Genomic DNA, 16,091 nt, shown 5'->3' with positions numbered 1-16,091 from the left:
ACAAGAGCAACACACAAATACATGTTTTATTGCCTTTTATTGAAGAGTTTGTATACAAAAATCTGTGGCATGGCAAAAATGATCGGTCTCCTGCAACATTGAAAACAACATTGAGTTAAGTGGAATTATTGAAAGCAAATACTTCCGGTCATTTCTATAGATTCTTGTATTCTTTTCTTTGTATGTATCATGACTGACACTTCTCTATTTACCTTTAAAGACTGCTGAGGACTCTCCCCATCTATTCTGTTAAAATCAGAAAGGTCACAAAGGTGAACCTCTGGCATAAATCATTCAGCATGCTGTCATTTTTCCTGTCCAATTCTAACCGCCAACTCTGTAAACTTGACTGTGCTCCTCATGTTAAAGTGAGCTAGAAATTACCTTACTCTAATTGTTAATACAAAATGTACACATTTTCTTATGTGTTAGTTTGGGTTGCTTCTACAACATGTTATCTGTTAAAAACAAGGCCAAACACACACGCATAACCACCACAGCCTCTAAAATAATCGGTCTCCCCACACCAAACCTCACAGACTTAAACAACAGGGCCATCATACAACCTCAATACAACAGGACATCACACATTCACTAAACACCCACCTCATCCCACTCCCCTCAGGAGGCAGGTACAGAACACTGAGGTGCAGAAGGGCTCGCCTTGGCAAGAGCCTGATCCCTGCTGTTATAGCGAGCCTGAACGAAAGGCCTCACTGAATGATACGACTTTAGTTTGTTGAGCTTACAGTGTATGTTCTTGTGATTGTCTATGTCTGTGGAAATGCAGAAAGGTGCTGTTGAAAAGAATTTCCCCAAGGGGACAATAAAGTCTAAAAGTCTAAAGTCTAAAGTCTAGAGCATGACAGAAAATGTCTAAATGCACAGAACTCCAGTTTTATTTTGGTCACCACATTTGTTTAAATATGAAGCTTGTCCTCTTCAACTTTTAAGCAAGTTAAGAGAGAACTAAAGGTCCTCTTGTAGTATAAGTAGGACTTTTAAATGAGTCATTTTCACTTATTAAAAGCATAGCACTGATATATCAATCCTCACTCACCAAATTGTTGCCATCAATTTTTTCCTCTCAGGTGATAATGGTTGAGAAACTGGTTGAACTGTAGCTTACTCTGAGCAGAAGAAGAAAACACTTAGTGTAATAATTTGCCGTTTTGCTGCTCTAGATGAATTTATCAACATAAAATAACAAGCAGGCCTTTGCCGCTCCTATTGCACAGACATGACTGGTACTTCAGCCCAGCTTTAAAGAGCTGACATTAATGACTATTATACTCCAGGGATCCAGTGAGCAAGCATGCGCAATACTCTGAACCTAAGTATCTAAAAGGAGTTCAGACATCCTCTATATTAATATTTACAGCTGTGCTTTCATGTCATGATGTGTCCACATTTCTTCCTCATAAATGCAGTGAGACTGGTTTATAGACCTTTTCTAACATGAACCAGGGTGCTCCTTTCTATGGTGGCCCTGAGAGCTCACAGCACTGCAACTAAAGAAAACACATGCAAAAAGACAAAACACAAGCAAATTAAGAAAACATCTTCATCAATTTGAAGACATATGCATAGCATTTAGAAAACACACTGCAAAGACCACAACACAACGCAAGTGTTTCCAGGGGACACTTAAAAGTGATGCACACGTCCGGACACGCTTGTAGTTTAACAGCAGATCACTGCAATAGGCTGAATCATGTGATCACAATGTTAAAATAAATCAAAAACACTTACTTTTTTAATCTCATTTTCCAACACCACTGACTGTAAGAGAACCTTAATAGCGCTGTGACTCACAATCTGCATCAACAAGTGTGTCCGGACATGTGCATCACTTTTAAGTGCCCTCTGGAAACACTTCCATTGTGTTGCGGTCTATTTGCAGCAAGTTTTTCAAATGTGCTGTGTTGTGGTCTTTGCATTGTGTTTTCTAAATGCTGCACATGTGTTTTTCAAATTGACGAAGATGTTTTCTTAATTTGCTTGTGTTTTGTCTTTTTGCATATGTTTTCTTAAGTTGCAGTGCTGTGAGCTCTGAGGGCCACCGTACCTTTCACTCTTTCACTGTTCTGGCTGGTGTTAGCTATAATGTCATTGTTTGGGATCGTAAATATAAGAAAGGATAAGAGTGCCATACCCTCTTAACTTGTAGTCCTCTGTGTCTCAGCGACTTCTGTCCTGAAAGAGAGAATCTCCAGGCATCAGAGATGGGGGGAGTTTAGGGATGTGAGACACAAGAGGGAGCTCACCTTTTCAAGTGATGTGCCGGGCCCCTCAGGTGTCTGTCACGCCGCTGGCGAAGGAGGGGAGAGATGTGAGGGAGGAGGACCTGGGTTCCTGGGGCCTGGGAGGTTAACTGTACTATGTGCCCCCCTTCAGGAGACAACAACAGTCAGTCTGTTACAATCAACCATAGACGGGACAAAACAAGAAGGGACTGCAGAGACTGAGAAGGCAGCAGAATGTACTGAGAGGGCTGAAGAGAGGGAGTAAGACAGACAGAGGAGAGGCAGAGGGCAACACCTGACGGGGGTGACTCTATGACAGAAGCTAGCTGTAGTCTGCAGCCATGTTTGAATGGTCTGCGGAGCATTTGTACTGATAAACTTTATTAACAAATCTGTTTGTGCAAGCAGAACATAAAACATACAGTACGGATAATAACAGCCTCTTTGAACAACTTAGCTATTGCATTACAGCCAAGTTTTTATATTCAGTAAGCTTAAATTAAAGTAAGGGATGCACCGACCTGATACTGGCTAAAAAAGATGGATCAGGTATTATAAACATAGGGCCTTGGCCTAGCTGTTCAATTCAATTCTGTTTATGTTAACCGGTTCTTACTGCATCATGCATGAACAGCATGCCAGACCCCCATTTTGCTCAATGAAGGCAGGAAGAAGCTCCCCTGCAACCAAGTAGGAACTAAAGGTTAAAATGTTTCACCAGTTTGTGACTGGATTGTGATTTCATGTAAAAGTGATTTTCCCAAATTTTTCATAGTAGTTCACTCTGAATACGTTTAATTAGGGATGCACGATATAATCGGCACAATATCGTGCATGCGTGTGTATATGTATAAATATGTGTACATGTGTATACACATATATATATGTATGTGTATATATATATATATATATATGTATATGTATATGTATATATATATGTATGTATGTGTATATATGTGTATATGTTGATCAACTTTTCTTACTTGGTTATTCTTATTTTTCATTTTACCAAGTCTTCTTTTTCATCATGTAGTTTACAGGCTGCTTATCGCTTTATAAAATGTAATGCTTATTTATTTTAAAAAAAGGATACACATGAAATGTGAAATTTGCAGTTGTATGAACACATTATCTCCTTTGGCCTATTTTTTTTTATTTTATTTGTTCCTCTATTCTTTTGCCTGTTTTTATTTTATTTTATTTTATTCTTTTACTCTATTTATGTGCAAAGAGATGTAGGGGGTGGGGGGTTAAAGGGAAGTAAAAAGTGTTTTTTTTGTGTGAGCGTTTTGCATTCAAAAAGAAAATAATAAAAATAATATTGAAAAAAAAACGTGATGAGTATCACCATAATACTATACGCTAATTCCAATACAGAAGAGAATTGATGATCTCGGTAATCGGCTAAATGAGTTGTAAAATATCGGCATTTCGAATATCGGCAAATAATCCAATATCATGCATCCCTACTTTTAAATGGCTCTGTTACAAAGTGAGCTAAGCATCCTTAAAGTCAGTCCTCTTGTTGCCCAGCATACTGTATAAGAGAATAAACCAAATCTTCTCCACACATGAAACACTTGAGCCAATAAAATGAGCCAGAGTATTAAGTATGAAGGGTATAAGGACTGATAAAGATGAAGCGGTGCATCCCTGAAAAAAGAGGCTAATTGTAGTTATAAAACCTGAGAAGCTAAACTTTTAAACTGGAGTCAACTTGACTCAAGTGACCCTCCAATGGTGCCATGATTGTAATCCACAGCATTTTGCACAATCGTCCATTTAATTCATGACAAGTCTTGGCTGCTTCATACGTAGTAAACCTTTTATTTAAGTGTACAAATATTAAAGTATGATAATTAGATGAAGAGGATAAGACAAAGGTCTGAACCCTTTGTGTTAAAATTCATCAAACTCCTCCCCTGAAATCTGAATTACTGACACAAATATTTCCTCAGTCCTCGGTTATATCAGAGTTTTTATCCTTTGCAGATGATGTCCTCCTTTTAGACATGCTACCACTCTATTTGATCTGTGACTTATGATTAAATATATGAAAACTAAGAAAGTCACATTCTGTTTTCAAGGTTCACTCTTTAAAGCCTTTTTACTTTATTCAGCCCTCAGCAAGATTACAGAAATCATGTAACAATATCCACTGAGTTGTACACTGTGTGGGGGCTCCTGGTCCTCCACTCTTTTTTAGACTGGTGCATCTTTACAGAGGTCTTCACATGAACTAGATGTCCCCTTTTGAACAACTATTATGCCTCAAATGGTGTGACTGTGTTATTTGTTTATTTATTTGTTGTGTTTTGTGACTGTATTGTTTATTGTTTGTTGATTCTGTGAACAGACCCTTGTGGGATATGAATTTCCCCCTACAGGGGATCAATAAAGTTATCTAATCTAATCTAAAATAATCTTGCAGATATCAGATAAAGCCTGTTACTGTGCCACTGTGTGAATGGCTTTGTGAACACTGCAGCTCAATCTCTTTCATTAATAATTACAGATGTGTTGATAACTGTAATGAAACTCTCAAACTTGTTTGTAAATGAACAAAAAAAGAACAGTTGAGTTTTTCTTTGTTTGTTTTATTTTTCGTTCTCCACGGCTACGTCATGTCTCGACGGTTTTCATAACACATTCACAGGTTCACAAAAGTTATGTTAATTACAGTGAATTAAGCTTTTATAACACTTCAAACAAATGTAACACAGTAAAGAGTAGTGTCTTATCCTTAACTGAAGCAAATACTACTGAAATGTGCTTTCTTTTATAAAAGCTACTAGATATATCTCAGTACACTATTCATTAATAATGCCTTCGCCTTTATGTCATTACACAAAGATTGCTGTAGACAAACATGAATGTTCCAAACAGCAGTACTCGTAACTTAAATTAGCTGCACATTAACGATATATATAATATAAAATTAAATATTCATGAATACTTGACAAGTGGAATATTGTTCTCTTGTAAAATGTGTCAAACAGGGTTTGCTGCACTGCTCGGTGAGGTTATAATACATATGTATTTCAAAGTAACAAAAGGAAAGATTAGGGAGGTCCAAGGTGAACTAAACGATAACAGTAGTGCTTGAGGGCTGCACTCTTTCTTTAACTTTCCCCCACCTCCAAACTGTCACCCACTTTTACTGTTATTAAGAAGAATCAGGATCAGCTTTAAGGCTCACAGGGTGACATTAACAAGAACCACAGAACACGTCATGAACTTTGACAAATATTAACCCCCATGTCAAATAGTTCCTACAGTACCAACAGTATGTTTTAACATCTGTAACAGAGTGTGAGGATGCCTTTTACAATGTTATCAGCTGTTTCCTCTGTTTCACATTGTTTCTTAGCCAGTAGACAGTATCAATAAGCAGACATTTGGCCACAGAGCATGTCATGAGGGTACTCAGAGACTTAGAGTAACACATAATTGAGGGGCATTCCTTTCACTGCACCAGTTTTAAGCCCCTTCTACATTAACAAGGGCTTTGTTAATTGGTTTTTAGGGCAGGCTGTGTTAAAAGCGTCGGCCACCAGGGGGCCCTGGCCACCTCTGGCCTCTGCCAGGTGGGGGGTGAGGCGGATGAGAGAAGGGTCCATTGTGGTAGCTGTGTAAAAGGATAAAATCACACATTGGATTTCTTGGCTTTGGCCAATAGGGGGCACACTCTGATTAGAGCAGCCAGCTGAAGTATTCTACTCAGGGGTGTTATCCCCTCTCAGTTACAGTGAATCTTTTAATGGCAAAATACAGTTATGTCTTTTGCAGTTTTATCATTTCATGCACTATTTAATGAGCTCCCTCAAGTATATGAGCAGTAAGTGTAATCTTTATAAATTAGTGAGCTTACATTTGTGTAACCAGGACAAACGGCTAATTTATATCTTCTATTGGACAGAAAAAAAGAGGAAAAGTGTTCACACTAACGTGACGGAGGTCAAGCTATAAAGAGGCTTAGGAGGAAAGGAGCAAAGAGGACTGTACATGGCGTCACAACCCTCAGTCTTTTGGCTCGCTGTGTGTTTGTATCACAGATTTAGAGGAATGCAGCCGGTGTCAGCACGTTTAAACAGCTTAGCAGAAGTATTTAAATCCATTTAGGATTCTAAGAAGTGTGCAAGGAAAGTGCCGAGAAATTGTGACGTGCAGAGCGTAGGTTTGATGTCGATATTTAAAAAGAAAGCACTTACCCTCTCGGCCCTGGCGGCTGGAAGTGGTGTGGGGGTCCATGTGGGGGTGGCATGCCACGGCCTCGAGGGTGCTGTGGACGCCCTCTGAACCCAGGATGACCTCGAGGAGGGGGTGGAGGGAGTCTGTGCCTACAGAGACACATCAATACAGAACAGTTTGGTTGGGTTAAGTAACTTCACACATCTACATAGATAAAGTCTGGTCAATGAATACAAGTCTTAATAGTTGAAAGAAAGTTATTAAATGTCGGCCCTGGATCCTTCTGAAGTCCTCAGACAAAAGAAGGTGCATTTCAACCAAGAGTTCCGGGGTCTTTTAGCCCCCAGAACTACTTTCCCCGGAACTAAAAGGTTCCTGTGCCCCCATTGTTGTCTGCATTTCAACCGGGAGATGAAGTCCCGGGTAGATTGTGCAAATCAGGCCAGTAACGTATGGAGGAAAAAAAAATAATATTAAATAACATTTTGAAATCTTAATAAAAAACTAAACTAGTATGCACTCCCAGGAACTCCCTCTGTGTTTCAACAACTGTGCAAACACCGTAAACACTGTGAAGTTCAACCGAAAGTCCCAGGACCTTTGGAAAGTACTGCCCCCAAGCATGGGCTTTACAGGGGGGGAGTTTATCTATCCCTGAACTAAATTTAGACCCTGGTTCCTCCAGTCGAAATGCATGTAGTTCAGGGGTAAAGTTCCTGCGGTCAAAAAAACACCTAAACATGCAACCAGTTGAGTTTTAGAAGGTTACCTTGGCATGGGTGGGAAGGGGCTTCTCATGTGCATGGGGGGTAGGTGGGGTGGAGGGGGAGGAGGAGGGCCCATGCCCATTGGTCTGCCCCTGCCTCTATGACCTCTCATGTCTGGGTAAGGTCGCATCCTCCTCATTCCTCTGAAGAGCAGGATATTTTACCAAGAGAATGGAGCATTTGAAAAGTAAAATAGAACACAGTGAGGCTTTAGCTTTTCAAACCAAACATTCATCTATGTACTACTCTTATAATGTCAGCGAACTTTAAATAAAGCTCATTACTAATATCCGTACCTCATGGGTGCAAATCCATTCATTGGTCCCTGTTTGAAACGACCCCTCTCATGCCCAGGTGGACCGAACCCTTTCATCATCCCACGCCCTCCACGCATACTTCCTCGAATCATCCGACCCCCTCGACCGCGGCCTCTAAACCCACGACCCCTGAGACAGAAACAAAGTCAAGTTCATAATTGTTTATCTTACACTATCTCATCAGAGTGATATAAAACCAAGAAATTATCTGATGTAAACATGGCATCTATGAGCCCTGCGTCAACCAATCAAAACTCTCCAGGACTTCCTCATTTAGAAAAAGATATTAGTGTGACGAGACCTAGAAAAAGTCTGAACATTAGAGATACTCCTCATTAAATGCCGTTGAGCAGTCTTTGTTTCCAGCTGATACAGTTGATTCTGTCATTATGTGTTATAGCATCATTTCTATGAATAGAAGAGTGGACTATGAGGAACCAGGAGACCCACCTAGCTTTGTTGTCCATGACTGGTTTCTCAGGTTCCTCCTTGGAAGTTTTTGAAGTTTCTGTCATCTTTTCTTCTGTGTCTGCATCCATCTGCAAGGACAAAGGTCAATATTAATATACAACACAACGTAACCATGACCCATCTTTATAAGAATGGAAATAAAGCACTTTAACTTTCCATGAAGAAATGATTTACACTTAAAGAAAAATACTTCAACGAGAAAAAAAAGAAAAGAAATGGGGCCAATGAAAGGGGAAAAAATGAAGGTCAAATTTTTTAATACTATTTTTATTCTAAGGAAAAAGTCTGAATTCTGAGATTTAAGTCAGAATCCTGAGATTAAAGTCTGAATTCTTACTTTAGTGGCCCTAACCCTCTTCCGTACAGAATGGGTCTCTTTGCCAGTGTAAAAATATATTCATGCAGAAATAAGCCAAACGCTCCCTGCAGCTGAAAGTTAATTAAGCATGATTCTAACAAATGGTAACCTCATTTCCAAAGATCTACCTGGTGTGTAGAAAAAATATATCCTGCAAAATCTAAGCTGACATGTTTTACACAAGACTGCTACTCCTGTTTCTGTTGGAAGATGTTGTTTGTTTATTATTTTGAATATTATTACCCTGATAAATCTATTTCTCATGTCTATGCATTTTGAAGGGAAGCATGTTCAAATGAATTGTAAGGTCTGAAGTGAAATACTTCCCATTGATCCTTCCTCAATTGTTACAGATTGTGAATTTCTAAGGAAGCCTACAGTGTCTTCATAAAGTGATGCAAAGATGTAACCGCTACTATCAGATTAAATGTAGAATAAGCAGCTGGTTTCCTACACTAACTCTTTGATTTTTCATGAGATAATCTCTGATTGGGATACTGATGAACAACATATTTGAGTTTCCATTATACGACCCACAGCAGTTCAAACTCTCCCTGAGCAGATCTTTGAAACGTGACACTTCGGTGTTGAATTCTCTGCACTGCTGGATCACTGGGTGTGACAGGCTGTGTGCATGTGTCACACTGAAGCAGGTTGGAGGATTAGCACAGACAACTGGAAGTCAGAGCTGATAGTGAGAAATTGCTCAGATCACTTCCATAAAATGCTGCAGCTGTGCCGAGTATGTTTCTGTGATATAGAAGAGGATAACGGGAGCACACTGGAGGACCTCCCATTGAACATGTGGGGAATCAGGATTTTATTTAAGACTTTAAAATTTAAGCCAAGAAACTTGCTTAATACCCCTTTAAAATCATCTGTAATCTAAGTTATCTAAACATAACAATTAACTATACATCTCTTTAGGAGTGAATTCCTGTGAAAGGAGCAGAGAAGATAACAGTGACATAAATCATACAGTGAACATGAGGTCCTTGTTAAGAGTTCCTACTGCTGCTGTATTATTTAACCATTTTTGGTCATTTCAGCAAATCTCAAAATCCAAAACCATTATATATATATATATATATATATATATATATATATATATATATATATATATATATATATATATATATATATATAAATAAACAAACAAACAGGAACACATCGTACAATGACAACCACTAGAGTCCAATCCAATGTGTTCTGAAATAAGTAATCTTAAAAATAAGAAAACAGGAACGACTCATGAATTAGAAAGAAGCTATAATGCATAAAATAAATACATTTAAACACATTTTAAAAATAAAATATATATGAAGAGTGAACTCACTTTTAAAAAAATTAAAAAACATTTAAAAAAACTCAGTTTTTCTATTACCAGCTGTTGGTATTATCAATCAACTGAGTTTGGATGGCTTTGACTGAGTCAAAATGACTTTACTAATCAGAGGTGTCTTGAAAATGTAACTTTTTTAGGAATCTATATAAAAAAGAAATGTGTTTTTTGAAAATGTATTAAAACTGAGTTATCTGTTTTTTCAAATGAACGATTCATGTGTATAAAAATAGAATAAAAAATAAATACAAATAAAATGAAATTGTCCAAAACCACTTTAATTTAAGTTAGTTGGATTGTGTGTAATCTTCTAAAGCATGAGCTCTGCAGTATTCATGCATGTGTGCTTTATATCGTTTGTTTATAACTACAATTGATTCTTTTTTTATATTCTGTTTGCAGTTTATAAAGGTTCTCCTTGCACTAATATTTTAGTTATTGCTGTAGGTATGGGTCAACACATACATGACTAATATTAACCCTTTGTATGTGTTACAGAAAAGAGCCATCAAACGTATTATTAACTGAAAACGTACAGAAGTTGTTTGTGTTTACATCTCATGAGGAGGCTCATAGACGGAAATTTAATTTTAAAAAGTCCATAAGCGCGCACTACATTAGAGTAAATGTGTGTTTCAGTTTGTAGAGTTAAACTTTTGAATTCTCTGGATGATGATATAAAATGCTGCTCTAATATTTTACAGTTTAAAAGAATGTTAAAAGGTGAAGTAATGGGGAACTACAAACTCATCCAGTAAATCTGTATTTGATTGTTTCAGAGTTTATTGTTAAATTTGATGTTTTGTGAAAAGAGAAGGTGATTACTAACGGGTTAGCCATCTGGTTTAGTGGTAGATTATGTTGTGATTAAGGGTAGGGGCAGGTACTATAAATTGTTCTTCTTCCTGCTCCTGTTTGTTAATGGACAGTGTATACTCTATTTTGTGAAGACGAGTAACAAATATGTTGTGTTGTCAAACACTGAAGTGAGCATATCAAATTCTCATGAATGAATGAATGAATGTTTAGAATACAAATGTTTGTCTGTTGTTCTGTATTCTGTAGTGTGCTGATTAAAACAAAAAAAGAAGACAATTTTAACACCCATGTTTCAAATCATGTCTGTGTTCATGCTCCTCTTCATTAACCCTACAACCTGCACTTCTACATCCATCACCACAGAGTGATATCAAATAAAGCCTGCAGAGCCAAAGGCACGTCGAGCGTCATGGAAACATTTATATCCTTATCCTGAGAGGCGTTTGGAGATGAGAGAGCTCTGAACTGTAAAGCCAGGACCAACAGAAAGGCCCCATGAGATAAATGCACTTCTAGTCATTCATTATACTTTTCAACACGGTTAAGCATATGGGAGTATGGTTCAATTAAAATGCTGGAAGGGCCCCGTCTAATTCCTGGATTAAACACCCTGACAGGGAGGGTGTTATTTATGTCCAAACAATTGCTTCTGCACAAAAAGTGTCTAAAAAACGAATGTATGTTCGCTCTCTCTCCAGGAAAACATGAATTAAAAACGTTCATGCGTGTATTAAAGTGTGGGTCATATACAAAAGGGGCGTTTCTGTGTTATTCAAACGTTTGGTGAAATGTAGAGACGGGTTACTTACTGCAGCTGGTGATGCACGCGAGGTAGATTCACAGGTGTCCTGTTTGCTAAGAAAATAAAAATATGTTTTAAAAAAATAAAAATGTACAAAATTTCCTGCAAGCTTGTTTGGCTTCTTCGCGTTTTGAAATGGCGGCTTCTTCTGAACAGACTCAACCCAGGTCGAGATTTCTTTGTGAGAATAACACTACGTGGAAGTGACGCCCACAAGGAGGAATGCTCGTGCCTGATTGGCTACTTGTTGCATTTACTCAACCTACTTCCTGAATTCTGGTTCTCTGATTGGTTAGGGATGTTGACGTACTGTTCCAATTGTACTGTTCGTCTTAAAGACGGTTCATTGGGTAACTAGGCCACAAGTTCAACACATAAGAATGCTAATTAACCGTGGATAATATTAAAGTGTGGTTGTGAATAGCACCTGGATTTACCACACTTGAATTATATTGATTTGTTGAACGAATCATATGTAAAAATGTTTTTTTTAAAAAGGATGAATTAGGCTATTTAGAGTATTTCTCAATTGCTAAAACACATTTCTTGACATCCACCACGCTTTTCTCAACACTATAAGCACAAAACACAATTTTCAATCTACATTCACCAAACCTCTGACTTCTCCTGCAAAACCAAACGATGTTGTCAGATCATACCCCAAGTCAATCAAAATTAAAACAATGCTGAGCAGTCATTACACACTACATCAAAAAAACGGAAAACACAATGCTCAGGACATGAAGCTGTAGAAATAACAATAATGTTTATTATTCATAGTAGGGCTAAATGAATTTTGCAAAAAAGGAAAAGCTCTTCTTTGAATGTAGCACCTGTATACAGTAAAAAATAAAGTAAAAACTAATATAGATGAGAAGAACATGGTCTATCAGAGTAGCTCGGATTTCATCAGAAGTTACTGTTTATTTGTCTTTCTCGATTTCTCTCCCCTTCTCTTCCTCCTCGACCACCTCATGCACTCTTCCTCTGTCTCTTAGATTATTTCTGTCCATTGTACAACCTTCAACAACCAGTGCTCTCTGAACTAGTGTATATTGGTTTCCTCACATAATAGCCACAAGTGTGGTCAGTTTTGAGTGGTTGTGTTTAAGTTGTGACACTTGTGCTTCAAATGTGTTGAACTTTTGCTACCTGTGCTTACTATTATGCAACACAAGTGCATCACAGTGCAAACTGTGTTTTAGTGTGTGAGAATGTGTTTAAAGTTGTGTCTGACAGGTGAAAATTGCTTATGGTTTTGACAAAAGAGTGACTGATTCAATACATTCAGACCGTTAAGGAATTTGGTTCAGACAATAGGGTTTACAAGTTTTAGTAATTGAGAAATACTGTTAAGTGTGTTTGAGAATAGCACCTGGGTTGAATCATATGAATCATGTATGTAAAAAAAAAACAACCCAAAAAAACAAAGGATCCTATGATAGAATAACCATGACCTGTAAAACAATAATTGGAACTTTGGCAGTATTTTTTTTTATATAAGAAATGCAGTATTTCATACACACCAAGGTTCCATGAGCGAAGAAAACATATAAACAAACATCAAACTCTATTTTCAAACATTTAATTCATATTCTCAACAAAGGCAGCCTCATATACAAAAATAAATGCCAAGTGCCCAGAAACAATATTTACATCAGGGGAGGGGCAAAAGAGAATTCAAAACATGACAAAGAAGTGAATGATTAAGTTATCATGAAGATGTTGCTCAACTCATCAGAAATAAAACTAACTCCTTCTTATACCATCACGTGTCCTGATTAGAGTAAACCTGGTGCGTAAAAATGGTCCATGTGCGTCCTTTACGCACGGCTCAGGATGTCTGAGAGCTGGTTGATGTATTCAATGGTGTATTTCAGGGTTTGTATTTTGGTCAGCGGTTGGCCTCTCTTGCTGTAGTCCGGCGGCAGGTAGTCCCGGAGCTGATGCAGGGCCTCTGCAAGACTTCTCATCCGCATCTTCTCCCTCTCGCTGGCCTTCATGCGTCTTTTCGTGGACATCTTGGGTTTGCCCTGCCTCTGCGTACCCGATGTCGCCCTGCGTCTCGAGAGGCCAAAGGTAAAGTCGTTCATCTCCTGATACCCGCTGGTGTAGCACATCTCCGGTGAGGAGCACATGGAGTCCATGGAGGATTCCGGCGATGTGGACTGAAGCGAGTCCTGATCTTCACCAAAAGCGCCCCCATGGCCCCACTCAGAAAGTATCTTAGCCGTAACAGAGTCCAGGTCCATGTTAGAAATCTCCAGAGACACCCAGGCGCAGAAAGGATGACATGAGGGGTGGAAGACGGACAGAATGTGTGAAGGTGATTTTAGCCAACGAGTTTTTATACAGAAGCAGATCTCCGGAGGTTTATGGGTTCACAGCTCAGGCTAAAAAAAAGTTCAAAGAAATCCTCAAGTGCCAAAATGCGACCTTCCCGAAGGACGTCGTTCGTTATCACTGGGGTGTGAATAAGGCTAAATAGACGGATAATGTGATAGAAAGAAAAATAATTAGATTCCTTTTGTGAGGAATCACTCTTTAAAGTCTGCACGGCGACAATTATCAGTTTGATGTGATGTGTCTAATGAAGGATTGAGAGGATGCTGCTTCACCTGAGAGCTTCACACCTCTCTGCCAAGTCAGGCTTGCGTGTGTCTGCAGTCTGGACGTTGGAGTAGAAAAAACACAAGTAAAAACTGTCTGAGTAATGCCTTTAGAGCCATTGCGTTTTTTATCTGTGTTTTTGGTTTGATTTAATCACTCAAGGGTACAAATCTTCAGAGAACGGCTTGAAATATGTAATAAAACTGTCCTTCTACTGAATCTTTCATGCCTTTGTGCACAAAATCGTCTTCTCACCATTTCTTTCCACTTACATGTACTCTGTTTTCCATCATTTTTATTCACAAGATATACAAGACAGGTTGATTTGCAAGGGATAAAGCAGCTGATTTCTCTAAACAAAGTGAGGTTTAATAAGATTTAGGAGGCAGCAGTAGGACTTAGCTGTTATTTGGGCAGAGGATGCAGCTGTCACCAAGCTCCTGCCAGACCTTTCATGTCTGAAAAGGTGTGTAAGGCCTCACTCATGATCAAGGGGACCAACACTGGCAGGTTGTAAAACCAGCAGCTCAGTGTCCTCTCTGTGTGTCCTGTTCAGATCCAGAGCTCACTTTGTGTGTGTGTGTGTGTGTGTGTGTGTGTGTGTGTGTGTGTGTGTGTCTATGTTAAGTGACATGTAGCCTGTCAAACAGCAATGGGAGAAAGCGAGCACATGTTGTGATTTTAAGGTGGCATTTAATACTAAAAACAGTGCTAATCCACAACCTTGTCCCCTGACTTACATAAGCTGATCCTTACAGGGTCGCACAGCAGGTTTTGGCAAATCACAACACTTGTTTATTTGAACGTCATGTTTGAAGCGTAAGTATAGTCTTTGAACTTTAAAAAACGCATTGCAAGTAGAATCAGTAAATAAATTGTCTTTCAATTCAGCAGATTACATTTTTTAAAGTCAATTTAGAAGCTTTTTTCCAGAGTTTTTAAACACCATCTTACACATAATTGTCCCTCTGATGACTGAACTATATTCTATATTCTGTACTGTGCAATACACTGTGCAATATCCCTGCCACTTCAACATCCTGTATATAATACCTTCATTTCCAGTGCTTTTGTACAAAGCGAACTGTAACTATTCTGCGTTTCTGTATATACGTATTATTAATCCAATTTATATTATTTCATTTGTATTTAAATCTTATTTTATTCCTTCTTTCTATTAATATTTTGACTTTTTCATACTGTGTATAAGAGCATTCTGTAACAACTGAATTTCCCCCCGGGATAAATAACAATGTCTTTTCCCTCAGACAACAACTCTTCCCTCTATTTAAAGCTCATGTGAGGAGTTTTTCACTGAATATGAGGAAGGCTTAAATTAACACTGATGCCTTTTTATGACCTAAAAATGGAAACAAGACCATCAACAATAAGATTGACAGTTGCTAAAGCTGTAGTCTTTAATTCTTATAACCACTATAAGGGGTAGGTGTCAGACCAGAGGACTGACATTACGCTTAAGAAAAAGCATCTTTCCTCTTTCACAGCAAATACTATCCAAGAGTGAGACATCTGACTGGTTAAAGAAAGCAGGATGAGGTTTTTCTTTTAAAAACAGCATTTATAAATGTACAGGACACAAGGTGTCCCTTTGTCCACAGGGGGCGCCAAAAACAATACAAACAAAAAGTTAGTTACATTAACAGAAAAGGTCTCCACCAAGCGGCAACCTTCGGTCTCAAACGATGAAGCCAATGCTGAAGTGTTATAAACTGCAATTCATCGAGAATCCGCTTGAGGCTGGCTGCAGAAACACCGGAAACCACTTAGACACCAATTCAAAAAAAGACGATCTTTGCAGCATTAATAAACATGTTTACAGCCTTGTTCAAAAAAACGGCTTGGCTCTACGTAGCTAATTTCTCTATGGGCACACACTGTACGGGGGGTGAATTTTTTTCTAACGCGACGGTTCAGAAGATATTAAGATTACGAGTTTTTGCCCAAATAAGGACATGACTGACTTGACTCCCGGACAGGAACACAGCTGTTGGCTAGGAGGCTCAAACTCCGCCCCTTTACATCACACTTTGACTGGTTGAGTTCCACATTTCCAATATGGCTGCCGCCTTCGATTGGCTTCAAAACAGTGCTCAGGAACAGATGGGTGACGTCCCGGATACTACGTCTATTATTTATACAGTCTATGG

At 38.5% G+C, this 16,091-nt stretch overlaps 2 protein-coding genes and 1 long non-coding RNA gene across 5 annotated transcripts; all 3 read right to left on the bottom strand.

Annotated features, from left to right (window-relative positions):
- Positions 1–18: 18 nt before the first annotated feature.
- LOC117824666 lies at positions 19–3,071 on the bottom strand. Of its 3 annotated transcripts, XR_004633625.1 has the most exons (4): positions 2,268–3,071; positions 2,156–2,196; positions 1,061–1,130; positions 19–776 (listed from the first exon to the last, which is right to left on the bottom strand). It is a non-coding gene; the product is annotated as an uncharacterized LOC117824666 (long non-coding RNA). The 3 variants fall into 3 exon arrangements; XR_004633623.1 differs by having other exon boundaries at positions 19–1,130; XR_004633624.1 differs by having other exon boundaries at positions 19–1,130; positions 2,156–2,191.
- Positions 3,072–4,822: 1,751 nt separating this feature from the next.
- si:ch211-51e12.7 (uncharacterized protein LOC336335 homolog) lies at positions 4,823–11,490 on the bottom strand. Its single transcript, XM_034699835.1, has 6 exons — positions 11,321–11,490; positions 7,972–8,060; positions 7,501–7,650; positions 7,207–7,347; positions 6,458–6,586; positions 4,823–5,874 (listed from the first exon to the last, which is right to left on the bottom strand). The coding sequence occupies exons 2-6, from the start codon at positions 8,058–8,060 to the stop codon at positions 5,784–5,786; spliced, it is 600 nt and encodes a 199-aa protein (XP_034555726.1). The 5' UTR covers positions 11,321–11,490; the 3' UTR covers positions 4,823–5,783.
- A 1,419-nt stretch (positions 11,491–12,909) lies between these two features.
- Positions 12,910–14,093, bottom strand: msgn1 (mesogenin 1). Its single transcript, XM_034699913.1, has one exon. The coding sequence runs from the start codon at positions 13,563–13,565 to the stop codon at positions 13,137–13,139; it is 429 nt and encodes a 142-aa protein (XP_034555804.1). The 5' UTR covers positions 13,566–14,093; the 3' UTR covers positions 12,910–13,136.
- Positions 14,094–16,091: the final 1,998 nt, after the last annotated feature.

Source organism: Notolabrus celidotus, chromosome 13 (genome assembly GCF_009762535.1).
Source record: "Notolabrus celidotus isolate fNotCel1 chromosome 13, fNotCel1.pri, whole genome shotgun sequence".
Taxonomy (NCBI): domain Eukaryota; kingdom Metazoa; phylum Chordata; class Actinopteri; order Labriformes; family Labridae; genus Notolabrus; species Notolabrus celidotus.
This window is presented reverse-complemented; position numbering and strand designations above follow the sequence as displayed.